Source organism: Talpa occidentalis, unplaced genomic scaffold (assembly GCF_014898055.3).
Source record: "Talpa occidentalis isolate TD23 unplaced genomic scaffold, MPIMG_talOcc4v2.1 talOcc4.5, whole genome shotgun sequence".
Classification (NCBI taxonomy): domain Eukaryota; kingdom Metazoa; phylum Chordata; class Mammalia; order Eulipotyphla; family Talpidae; genus Talpa; species Talpa occidentalis.
In genome coordinates this window covers 136290610-136302763 of record NW_023604861.1, presented here as the reverse complement: position 1 = coordinate 136302763, position 12154 = coordinate 136290610, and the positions used below count along the sequence as shown (strand labels likewise).

Here is a 12154-nt window from a genome sequence, read left to right as displayed (position 1 = left end):
TCAGTTCTGGCTCAGTGCCCGCTCCCACAGGGAGGTGTGAGTCTGATACCAAAGACACCAGCCCAGAAAGCCCCCTATGGAGAGCCACAGCCAAGGAGGAGCCGGGTGTGGACAGTCAGGGTCAGGGCCTGTTCCCTGCCAATAGCTGATAACTTAGCCCACCTGTGTCCCTGAAATGCAGGGCGGGAGGAGGGCTTGGCCCACTCTCTGCAGGCACTCAGCGTGGCATCCTTACCTGGCCAGGGGCCAGCCATGCCGTGCCAGTCTGGGCCAGGCTCCAGTTTCAAGAAAACCCCCAAGGTAACCAGGGTAGCAGGCAGGTTCACTCCTCACCATGCACCTGCCTGCCAAGGTGGGCATCTGCCCCACGCCCGCCCCCTGGAGCGGTCGCCACCGGCCTCTGCAGCCAGAACATCCCCAGCACTTCAGGGAGAGCTAGTTCCAGGGGCCCTCGAGGCTTCTGCCTGGCATGCCTGCCTCCGCAGGGCCGCGCCAGCCACCTGCCTGAAGGAGCCAGGCCGGGTGAGTTTGGTCCTGCTGAGCTGGTATCTCCGAGTGCTGCCCGGTGCTGTCCGCTTGGCCAAACCCAGAGGTGACCCCTGCCTCGTGCAGCCCAGGCTGGGGAGCACAGAACTCGCCCCCTGAGTGGCTGCTCCGCGGGGCAGCACAGGGTGATTGCGAGGTGCTGAGCTCAGAGAGGTTCAGGAGCCGATATGGGCCACACAGGCCTTCAGCCCCGGCCTGCCTGGTTCGAAGGCCCGAGTTCCTCCCACACTTACTGGTCTCCAAACGTTCCTTTGTAGTTTTTTTATTCACTCGTGCAATCAGAAAAATAAGAAACAAATCCTGGAGAGGCTGCAGGGTATTTTTGTTTGGTTGGCTCCCCGCTCCCCTTAGAACGCGTAAGAATCAAGATCTGTGGATTGTGTCTGTGTCAATTTTCCGGTTTTGATAGTAAGATATTGCCCGTGCGGAACCAGACATGGGATCTCTTTTTGCAATTTCCTGTGAATCTATAAGCATTTGAAAGTAAGAAATTTTTATCATAAGGAAGTTCCATCTTTTAAAAAGACATACATGTCAAATGTAAGATAAAAGCGGTAAAGGCCTCCTGTGACGTCACCCCACTGCCTTCCGTCCAACCCCCCTAAAGGTGACCCACATTTAAAATTTAAAGTGGATCTTTCCAGCTGCATGAAAATGTATACATTGAAACCCAGAATTGTTCAAAGCCTAGATTACCCTTTTTTAAATACACTGGGTCTTGACATGACCGGTCGGGTCTCGGCAGCCGTGCTGAGGTCTGGGGCTCAGGGCTCCCACGGCGGTGGGGAGCACCTCGGGGTCTGTGAGCATGGCGGGGGTGGGGGTGGTGAGGGGCCCTTTCTCAGCTGCCTGGGCAGCCCCGCAGCTCCGGTGTCGCAGGTGTGCGTCCACAGCCACTCCTTGAGCCAGCCTCAAGTTTCGTCGTGACACTGGTGGCAACAAAACCATCCCAGCCAACGCTGACCTGAATGACCTTACTCAAGGTTGTTTGTCGTCGTTTCGCTTGCGGTCAGAGCTCCGAGAACCCGTCCATGGTGGTCAGTGGGGACGGCTGATCTCGCTCGTGTCCACGGCCGTGCACGCGCACGCGCTCCCAGGGGGTCGGAGGCCCCGTGCACTGAGCTTTCCGCTTTCTGCGACCTCAGAACAGCTGCTCGGGGGCTGCACCGTGGCTGTTTTGAGGGCTCCCCTTGGATTGGGGTCCAGTGGGCACTTTTCTTTCACTCTTGCCAGCCCTTGGGGAGGAGGCGAGCACCTGGCTGGACAGGCCCCAGGGGCCAGCATCTGGAAAGCAGGAGACCTGGCTGGGCTCTGGGTCCAGGCCACCCCCTCTCCCCTCTGTCCACTACATCCCAACCCTGCTCCACACAGGAGGGGGTTCTGGTCGTGCCCCCTGGGGTCTCCTTAAGCCAGACCCATGACGGGCCTCCGGTCTGAAGGAGCTGGGTTGTCTGTGCAGAACGGACGGCAGCTGCCGCCCAGCTGAGCCTAGAGACCTCTGCTGGCTGCCTGAGCCCTTGGGGGGTCCCTAGAGAGGCCAGGGTGGGGGTGAGCCTGAGCTGGTGTCCAGCAGAGCTGAGGGCGCTTGAGGCACTGTGAACACCTTGACCATGCGAGAAGGTTCTGCCCGTGCCCCGCCCTGCACTCGGCAAATAGTATGTTCCTGAGCTGGGAGCCATTTGTGGTCATGTTCGAGAAGTTTGACCAACTCTTTAAACTCCTGGGCTTTTCCAAACAGCAACTGGCACAGATCGAGACCGACGTGAAGTCCCGCACGGCTGCTTACAACACTCTGAAGACAAACCTGGAGAACCTGGAGAAGCGGTCCATGTGAGTGTCTGCCCGCGGCTCCGCAGCTCACGCCCCGGCTCCCGCAGAGGCAGCCAGGAGCCCGGGCCGGCTGGGCTTGGTGGCGCCGCTTCCCCGCGCCCAGAGAGGAATCGCAGCCCCGGCCCTCGCGCTCCTCGCCCCTTCCCTCCCTCTTCCAGCCGCTCCCTGCCCTTGAGGACACCTGGGGTGCCCCCCAAGTTCCTTCCCTGGTGGAAGCTTTGTCAAGGCCCCTCTCGGAGAGGCAGAGGGACGGGCTCAGGGGCTCGGTGCCCCGGGCTCGCCCCTCAGGACCGCGTGGGAGAGGGAGCAGAAGGCTGATCCGGCCACTCGCAGGGCGCCAAGAAGGGGGGAGGCGGAGAGAAGCGTGAGCTTGGTGGTCTGGCGGGGCTGCAGGGAGGGGGCGAGCGCGCCATGGTCAGGGGTCTGTTGGTGGACCACGCCAGGCAGGAGGACGGATGCACCTTGGCGATGCATCCGTCTGACGTTATCCCAGTGAGTCGGGCGTCAGCTGAGTCTCGCCTCTGGCCCTACGGGGGCGTGAGGATGGGAGCTGGGCAGGGCGTCCTGACGGCGACTGTGGTAGAGACCAGCCGTGGCACTGACCACGGGGCCAGTGGCCATTCGCCGGCTGGACCGTCCACTCGTGGTGCCACCAACTTGTGGACTCCGAAGAGTTGTTTAGGTTTGAGCAAACTTCTGGCCCGGCCTCTGCAGCTCGCAGCTGACGACGTCCACACACTGCTCCCCAGTAGCGCAAACAGGCGCTGAGCGGGAGGGGGCGCGCGGAGAGGGTGGCGGCTTCTACCTCCTGCTCTTAGCCAGCGCCTATTGAGCATCACTTAGCGAGTTTACCAAGCACCTGCCATACTCTCAGGCCCCGAGACACCGACCAGAATAAAATAGGACTTCTGCGCATGGAGAGCTCACGACTCAATCAACAAACATTTAAGGGACGTCTGCTTTGTGCTGGGCACGGGCGGGGCAGACAGCCACGTCAGTCAGTGTGTGAGCGCCGCGGCTGCCCGGCACAGGCGTGCAGTCTTTGGCAAGGGCAGCACAGGCGGCCTGGGCAGGCAGCAGGGCCTCCAGACAGCAGTGTCTAAGGCTCGGGCCCCGGCCAAGGGCTGGACAGTGCTGTGTGGGCACCTGCTGACTGGCCCGTGGGCTGACGCTGCGCAGGGTCTCGGTGGCTCTGCCCTGCCCCATTTGCTAATACAGTGGCCTTGATCTTTGTGCTTAAAATACCATGACCTTGATAAGGACCGGGCTTCGCTGGGCCTGTAGAGAGTTATTCCAGGCCAGGCCCCAGCTGCCCGACCTGTACGGGGTGTCAGGTGAAACGGAGCTCCCTCGGGTGCTCGGCAGGGACAGGCCCAGCTGGCCTGCCACTGTGTCGACACTTGAGTAACCCAAGCTCCCTGCCTCCCGTGGCCCCCCCAGCAGCGGGGGGCTTGCACAGGGCAGCGTAGGTGACAGAGGTGTTGAATTCAGCAGCCCCTGCGGTGGCGGGTGACAGTGCTTGCGGCCCTGCCAGCACAGAGGTTTGGCTTCCAGACGCAGAGCGGAGCCCGCGCTCAGCCCTGGGGCCCTCTCCGCAGGGGAACCCAGCCTCCTGTCCCAGGGCCCGCGCGCTGCATCTGTGCATGTGCGAGTGGGCATGCATGCAGGGGCCCCGCCCGCCCAGGCCTCTGCTCGCTGCTCACTCCCCTCCCCTGCTTGTCCCACCCCGATTCAGGGGGAACCTCTTCACGCGGACGCTGAGTGACATTGTAAGCAAAGAAGACTTCGTGCTGGATTCCGAGTACCTGGTCACGCTGCTGGTCATCGTTCCCAAGTGCGTGCGCCAGGCAGGAGGAGCCCCCGGCCTGCATCTGGGTCCTGGACGGTTGCAGGGCAGGATGTGGGTGTGGGGCGACAGCGGAGGCCAGGAGCTTCCCCAGTAGCCGCGATGTGCCAGGCGCCGCGTCTCCTCTCCAGTGGGCCCTGACTGTCCAAGGCCGGGCGGTCAGGGGCTCGCCAGGGCGCACAGGCAGGAGCAGAAAGCTCCCAACCGGTGGCTGAACTTTTCACACAGGCCCTTTGGGGGTACCTGGAGTCCCCACAGGAGGTGGGGCTGGGATGGGGCCGGGTGGGATTCCCAGAGGGCAGGACTGCAGAGGATGTGGGGTTCTCTCTGTTCCCTGCCCTGCCCACCTAGTCCCTCAGAAAAAGGGGTGCCCAGGCTCCTAGGCACTCATGATACCCCACAGCCTATTCTGCAAAAATCACCAGCAGTTCTGTCTTCCCGCAGACAGAGCTACGTGCAATGGCAGAAAACCTACGAGTCCCTCTCGGACATGGTGGTCCCGCGGTCGACCAAGTGAGTGAGGCCCAGCCTGGGCCCAGGCTCCCTGGGGGAAGGAGGTAGGGTGTGGGGGGCATCCGACCACCGAACACGTCTAAGGGTGCATGGCCTTCAGCCCTCCACACCTGTGCCCCCAACCTTGGGCCTGGAGTGCCTTTGCAGCCCCACCCACCACATGCCCACTCCCTTCAGCTTTCAGACCCCACTGCCTCCTCCGGGACGCCCTCCCGGGCTGCCACACGCAGAGGTCCCCTCAGTGCATGCCCCATAGGCCTTTGCTGAGGGTCAAGCAAGGGCCTGGCCTGAGCAGCTGCCCCCAGGGAGGACATCGCAGTGTATGGCTGCTGGGTCCCCTCTGCAGCAGAGGACAAGGGTGCACAGGCGGCTGCTCAGTGCTGGCTTTCCATGCCAGTGAGGGGCCCCCACAGGCAGCTTCCCCTCAGGCCAGACCCCTGGGGCCCCTGTCAGCCGTGTCAAGGGCAGCTGAGAGGCTGCAGGGATGACTCTGAAAAGTCACGGGAGCCTGGCTTGGCCCCTCTGGGGTGGCTCTGAGATACAAGAAGGTGACCCAGGCATGCCTGTGGGCCCAAGGGCTCCCATTATCGGGTCTTCCAGCCCGTGGGACTCAGAGACCCTCATGTGGGGGTCGCAGCCCCGTGGAGCAACGCTGAGGCGTGCCTGGGAGGCTGTATCCAACCGGACACTGTGACACTAGACGCGAACTGGACATTGGGGGCTGATGCCCACCACCCAGAACCCCGTCCTGCATGACAGCCATTGAATGTCAGGGCCGGAGGCGCTGCGGCATCGCAGGGAAGAGAGACAGGCAGCTTGCTCTGTCGGGCACGTTACAAGCAGAGCTTGTAAAGCAAAGCTCAGATCTCTGTGCAGGCGGACCCTGGGATCCCCCACTAGCCCCCTGGGGGCCCCTGAGGCCTCAGTCTGGAGTGGGGGGGGGCACAGGCAGGCCTTCCCCAGCCCATGGGCCACCGGCCAAGGGTGACAGGCTCCCCCCTGCCTGACCCACCTCCCAAGAGAGGGGACAGCCCACCCCCAGCCGAGCTCCAGTGCGGGGCCCAGTGGCCAGTGCGGTGAGCAGACGCTTCTCCAACAGATTGATTGTTGAGGACGGCGAGGGCGGCCTCTTCACCGTGACTCTGTTTCGAAAAGTGATCGATGACTTCAAATCCAAAGCCAAAGAGAACAAGTAAGGGCCGGCCTGGCGGGCCTCTCGGGCCTCTCGGGCTTTGCCTGCACCCGTGGGCCTTTGCTCAAACCAGAAGCTTCTTAATAAGAGCCTTGCGTTTGCTTGCTTCAAGGTTCACTGTCCGTGAATTTTATTATGATGAGAAAGAAATTAAAAGAGAAAGGGAGGAGATGACCAGGTTGCTGTCTGATAAGAAGCAACAGTATGTGAGTATCAGACACAGGCCTTTCCTGAGGGGCCTTGGGTCCCCTCGGTCCCCACCAAAGCCTGGGGCAGAAGTACCCCAAGTCTCCACCTCTCCGCCCCGACCATCCCCCCTCCCCGGGGTGCACCCCCCTCTGGGACTGCCAGAGCAGGGTCTGGGGCAGGTGAGCCCAGGTCACGTGGACGGAGGACATGAGCCGGGTGCCCCTGCCGGGGTCGCACCCTCCCAGGAAGGGCCTCCGGGCTGACCTGCAGAGGAGCGGGGTGGGGGGGCTGCGGGCTCTGAGCAGTTAATCAGCCTTTCCCTGGAGATCAGGACCCGCCTAATCCCCCAGGTCCAGCCAGATAGGCGCGGCTCCAGGCGGGGACATGTGGTGACACGTGTTGGCCAGCCCTCAGAGAACGGGGCGACAGTCACCTGCTGTCCTTGGTGGTGTGATTTGCAGGCTGAGATGACCCCCTCAGCCACCAGCACCTGTGTTTACCTCCCCGCTCCTCTAACCAAGAGCAGGTGCTTAGGCTGGAGATTTCCGGCAATGGCCACTCAAAGCTCCTCACCTGGGAGGGCAGCGCAGCGTGGAGGGAGCAGACAGAGGGAGCAGACAGACTCACACGCTTGAAGTGTGGACAGTGTAGCCTTTGCAAAGCCCCGGCCGCTGTGTGACATGGGTGTGTGGGGCCGAGCCAGGGGCTGGGCGGGAGGGGCCCGGCGGGTGAAATGTCTCCAGCCCCTGTCCCCATCCCCACGGGGGAGGTTCGGGAGCACCTGCCGGCTCAGCCTGGCGGTGGAGTGCACGGGAAGAATGAGCAGAATGTTCTGCAGGCCTCTTGCAGGAAAGTCGGTGTAGACATAAAGCTGTGAGTGTGTGCTTGGGGGAAGGGCCAGGAGTGCCCCGTGGCTGAGTGTTTACACCGCCCCCCCACCCCGGTCCCCATTCTTCGACATCAGCCGGGGGTTCTGCACGTCGAGCTTGACCTCTGGGTCAACGGCCTTTTCACAAGAGCTCCAGACGAGTCACCCAGCCTTGGGGCCCCCAGATGGGGTTCCTGCTGCCCCCGCTGGACAGTCCTGTCCCCTTTTGAGGAGGACATGGACACTGATCATGTAAAAGCGGGGGGAGTCATCCCCCACCCCCACACAAACCCGCATGCGTGTGTGGACGTGCGTGTGAGTGAACACGCTCCTCAGACACGAAACCCGCTGGGCCAAGGCGCAGGCGCGTCCCCCTGCAGGAGACGATGGGCTGGGCCGGGGCCTGAGCCTCAGAGTGCTGCCCCCCAATCCTGGGCAGAAAGGGGTTCACCAACAGAGATGTTATCCAAAGGCTTTCCTTCCAGCCCCAGCTTCCCCGAAACCCCGACCCCGGGACGGAGGCCTCTAGCCAGCCCCCCGCTCCCGCTCCCGTCCGCGCCGCTCGCTTGAGGTCCAGCGGGGCCTGCCCGAGCCGGGGCGCCAGTGGGGACTTTGGCACCCACCTCCCGCTCCCAGCCCTGCCAGCCCTGAGCGCCAAGGTGACACAGGAGCCCGCCCGCCTCCCGGCCTTGGCCTCGGGTGTCTGCTGGCGCTTTTGGTGTAGATTTCCGCACCCCAGGGGGCCCCGGGGAGCCCTGCCGGGTCTCTGAGGGAAGTGGAGCCCGAAGGAGACACTAGCAAATGCCCCAGTGCCTTGCGAGGCCCCCGCTGTGCCCCAGGGTGGAGGGGCGTGGGGGATGGGGGCGGGGGTGGTCCTGCTCTGCTTTTTGAGACCCCCCCACCCCCATAGCCTGTTTGGAGGTGGGCGTGGTCAGCATTTAGACTGTTTTGGATTGGGGTGCGTATGGTTTAACACTCATTTCAGGGTACGGGTTCACCCCGCTGACCGCCATCTGGCCTCTTTTGTTACTTGTCAACCCAGGTGGGGCGGGGGGTGCGGGGGGCTGGCTGCGGGCATCAGCTGCTTTGAGAGCAGAGCCTGGGGCTGCCCGGCTGCCCACAGAGAAAGGTGGCACGGGGCGCACGTCCCCCGGCACCGGACGCCGTTGTGCACGGAGCCTGCTGGGCGCGCCTTGGTGGCGACACTGCGGGAGCCAGGCAGCCAGCGGCCCCCCCTTCCCCCCCCCCCCCGCCGCCTCCCAGAGCTGCGGTCCCCGACCCGGGCTGCAGAGGGGGGCAGGGATGGAGGCTCCGACCCCTCTCCCGGCAAGCGGCTGCCCCCCAGGGGCTTGAGCCCCGCTCCCACGGGCCCACGGGGCGCCCGGCACACCCGCACAGGCCCCCGAGAATTGTTTGTTTGTGACGCGTGTTTGCTGAATGATTAATAAGTGATTTCTGTGCCTTTAGCAAACTTCCTGTGTTGCTCTTAAAAAGGGATCATCCTCCTTCCCGGACCACAAGGTTAAGGTAACCCCGCTAGGTAACCCCACTAGGCCTGCTGCGGGGCAGACCGACCGAGGGAGAGACAGTGAGGGCGAGGGTGAGGTAAGCAACCCCCGAGCCCGGGGTTCCCTGGCTCGCATGTCCTCGCCCACTCAGGCGTCTTCTGAGAAGCCGAATCCCTGCATTTTCTGTGATCGAATGTGGCTTTGGAGGCTTAAATTCGAGGGGCCCAGAATCATGCCTTCCTCCTACTCTTCGGGGTGCCTCTGGAGCTGCCCCCCACCCACCCACCCAGCAGGACCGTGCTTGGTGGCCAGGGTGTGTCTGCCCTGCCGGGAGGTGGCTGGAGCTGGTGACGGAAGGGCAGGCCCTGCTGGGCGGTCGGGCAGCTGGGCGCTCCTCCCCCGGCTGCCCTGGCTGGACCCACCCCTGACCTTGGTGGGCAGTTGGAGGTATCAGGCGGGGACTTGGAGACAAGGCGCCGAGCTCCCCCTAGGACGGGCCCCCCCAGCGAGAGTGCCGGCTGCGGAGGCCCTGAGGGCTGGTGGCCGCGGGGCTGGGGCTGTGAGGAGCCCCCTGGTGGTGGCGACTGGCCCTGATGCCAGGACCAAGAGCAGAGCCTTCCAGAAGGTGGCTCCTGGGCGACAGGGTCAGATGGAAGCCGGCCAGCTGCCTGCTGCAGGACACCCTGAGGTCAGGGGCTGCCCAGCCCCCTGCTGCCCACGCATGTGCCGGGTGCGGGCCTGCTGCGTTTCCAGGGCCCAGGCACCCTGGAGGGTGTGGCCTGGACTCCGCCAGCCCTGGCCAGCAGCTCGCTGCTTCTGCTGGCTCCTGGGCGTCTCAGCGCAGGGCTTGCACTGTCCAAACCCAAGTCCCTTTTGTCCTGGTGTTGGGGACAGCGGCCTGGAGGGGTCACTGCCTCTCCCGTCTCTGCAGGGCCCCCTGCTGCACTGGCTCAAGGTGAACTTCAGCGAAGCCTTTATCGCCTGGATCCACATCAAGGCGCTGAGGGTGTTTGTGGAGTCCGTGCTCAGGTGCGTAGAGGGGGTGGCCCAACCCTGAATGTCCTGCAGTGGGAGCCAGCTCTGGGGGTGCCCGGGCTCCTGCCTTCCCCATCCCAGCCTCTCCAGCCTCCTTGGCATCTTCTCTTCCCCCCACCTCTGCCCCCAGACTCTCAGCAATGTGCGGCCATTTCCTGGCTCACCCTGCAGCCGTGCTAAAGCCCAACTGAACTGACACCAACAAATCTTATTTTGCCTTTTTTTTAAAAAAAAAAAAAAGGGGGGGTGGAAATAAAGGTAAAATCCTCTGGCTTTAACACTGAGAGCTTAAGGTGCCACTGCCTTAAAGCACGACCCCATTTCAAGGGAGAGAAGCACTTAGTTCAAGCAGGTGTGGGCTGTTTACTCTCTTCTTGGGAAAATGAGTCAAACAGGACATTGAATTGCTTTCAGGCCAAGGCTGAACTCTTGGGTACCAGCTCCCCCTTCTGGAAGCTGCCCCTGCCGTGGCTGGCTCTGACCGCAGGCTCCTGTGCAGCTAGCCCTCGTGGGGCTCTCCCCATCCCTTTCCTGCTGAGCCATCTCCACCCCCACCCCTCCTGAGCCCCCAGGTGCTGCTCTTTGCCTGACGCAGGCACCCCCGGCCCCTCCCCGGCTTCCCGTTCAGACCAGCGTCCTGTCCTGCCATTACCAGGCCCCAAACCTCAGGGTTGCCTGGCGGCCTCTGCTCCCGCATCCTCACGCCCTACCCCGCCTTCGCCCCCCCTCCCGTGTCTGCGCCTGGCTTGCCCGGCTCTCGCTGGTTCTCAGCCTCCAGCCTGTCCTCCGCTGGCTGCCAGCGTTCTGCCCGGCACAGAGCAGGCCTGGCCCTGGCACCCGCTCCGGCTGGTGATGGCTGGGATGGCGGCCTTGGGGCGAGGTGTGCTCAAGCTAACCTGCAAAGCCCCAACCGCCTGGAGCAGGGACGGCCCCAGGCCAGCCTGGCTCCGCCAACACCGGCGGCCTGTCCCTGGCTTCCCACCGGAGGCCGTGGCCTGGAGAGGTGGAGGAGGGTGCCCTGGTGTCTCACTCAAGTGCCATGAAACTATTTCCCCTGAAAGTAAATGCAAGAATCACTTTTCAAAAACTCGCCATTTTTTGTTTAGTGAGTATAGTAGAACTCTGTAAAAAAAAAAAAAAAGTGCAGAGATACATTGTGCGGGAAGTGCAGCGCCTCCCCAGCCCCGCCGGGACAGTCCCGGCCTCCGACTTCAAGGCTCTGCGTGTCCCCGGCGGGACGCTGCTCCCTCACGCCCTGCTCCTGCTCCTGCTCCCCCGGCACTGCGGTCTCCTGCGGAGGCGAGAGCTGGGGGTCCTTCCTGGTGGCTTTTTCCTATTCTATCCGTGGGGAGGCCCTGTCTGAGGAGATGGTGGTGACGAGCAGGCTCACTTGCGCAGGCAGGTAAAGGTCACCTGCTTCCCGCCCCCCCCACCCCAGGGGAGCACTTGGGGCTCTGCCTTCTCTTCCTTGCTCCCTGCCTGGCCCCATGGCTGGGGCTGTAGCTCAGAGTTGGGGGTGGGGGTGGGGGGAGAGTAGATTCTAATGTTTGTAGATTGAATAGAAGCAAAGTTGAGAAATTACTAATCTTGGGGGTGCACGAAGGGCTCAGCCCCCCAGGAGAGAAACAGGAGCAATTTCTAGCAGCGCTGGGTGATTCGCGGGGCTGTGGTGTGGTCCGCTGTCTGGGCGGCTAATGGGCTTGGAGTCGGGGGGAGGTCTTGGCGGGGAGGGGACTTGAGGGGCTTGTTGAGCAGCCTTCCGAGGCCTGGCAGCTTCGTTGCCGACTCCGGCAGAGGAAAAGAGAATTCTGGAGCCTTTGGTGTCCCTAACGGGCCCTTGATGCTGAATCAGGGGACTGGACTCACGGGCAGCCCAGCAGGCAGGGAGGCAGCAGTGAGCCCCCGACCCGTCTCTCCTTTTATCCCTGGCTTCTGGGCCCAGGTGTCCGTGCTTACGTACGCACACCCCGTGCGCTCGGCTGCTCGCGCGGGTGCCCAGTCAGGTGCGCGTGCCCCGGGCTCACGCTCCCAAGCGCTGTGTGGTAACACGTTACCACGTGTGGGCAATGAGACCTAGCGGGGGGCGAAGACCTAGCGGGGAGTGGAGGCCCGAGAGGCTGGCTGCAGGCGGCAAAGAGAGCCTGAGCACCCCCTGTTCCTTACGGAGCGCACAGTGATGACTATGCATGAGTTGACCCGGGGGAAGATTAGAGGGCTACCTCAGGGAACCCCGACATGTAAGCAGCCGGGCAGAGCAGCAGTGGGGAGAGGCATGTGAAGGCATCAGGTGTCCCGGGACCAGGCCATGGGAGGCCGTGGGTGGAGAAGCCGGATGCAGGGGCTGACGCCATGGGACTTGGAGTGCTCTCGGATTTGGAATGAGCCACAGGGAGCTGAGGCTTTTTGTGAATGGGCGAGATGGTGACAGGCACCGGAGGGGCATAGCAGGAGGGCGCGTGGGCGGCTCCCAGGAGGGGAGGCCTCCTGGGGACACTCCCAACTCCTCCTGGAACATGGGCAACAGCAGACCTTAGGGAACGAAAGATGGGAGCAAAGGTACGGGGTGTCACCTGGGTCGGCCCACACACCAATGTGCCAGTCAACACGTTGGTGTTGACACACCACAG

General features: G+C 63.1%; 1 protein-coding gene across 3 annotated transcripts in view; it reads left to right on the top strand.

Annotated features, from left to right (window-relative positions):
- ATP6V1C2 (ATPase H+ transporting V1 subunit C2) overlaps window positions 1-12154 on the top strand; it is a 42632-nt gene that overhangs the window by 28456 nt on the left and 2022 nt on the right. For 2 of the 3 annotated variants that reach the window (XM_037528527.1, XM_054701387.1), the window contains 6 exons: window positions 2285-2376; window positions 4112-4210; window positions 4667-4735; window positions 5835-5927; window positions 6040-6133; window positions 9424-9521. In XM_037528527.1, the coding sequence (XP_037384424.1) occupies window positions 2285-2376; window positions 4112-4210; window positions 4667-4735; window positions 5835-5927; window positions 6040-6133; window positions 9424-9521 (545 nt within the window). Of the gene's footprint in view, window positions 1-2284; window positions 2377-4111; window positions 4211-4666; window positions 4736-5834; window positions 5928-6039; window positions 6134-8451; window positions 8590-9423; window positions 9522-12154 lie in introns of all 3 variants that reach the window. The other variant, XM_054701386.1, reaches the window with a different exon arrangement.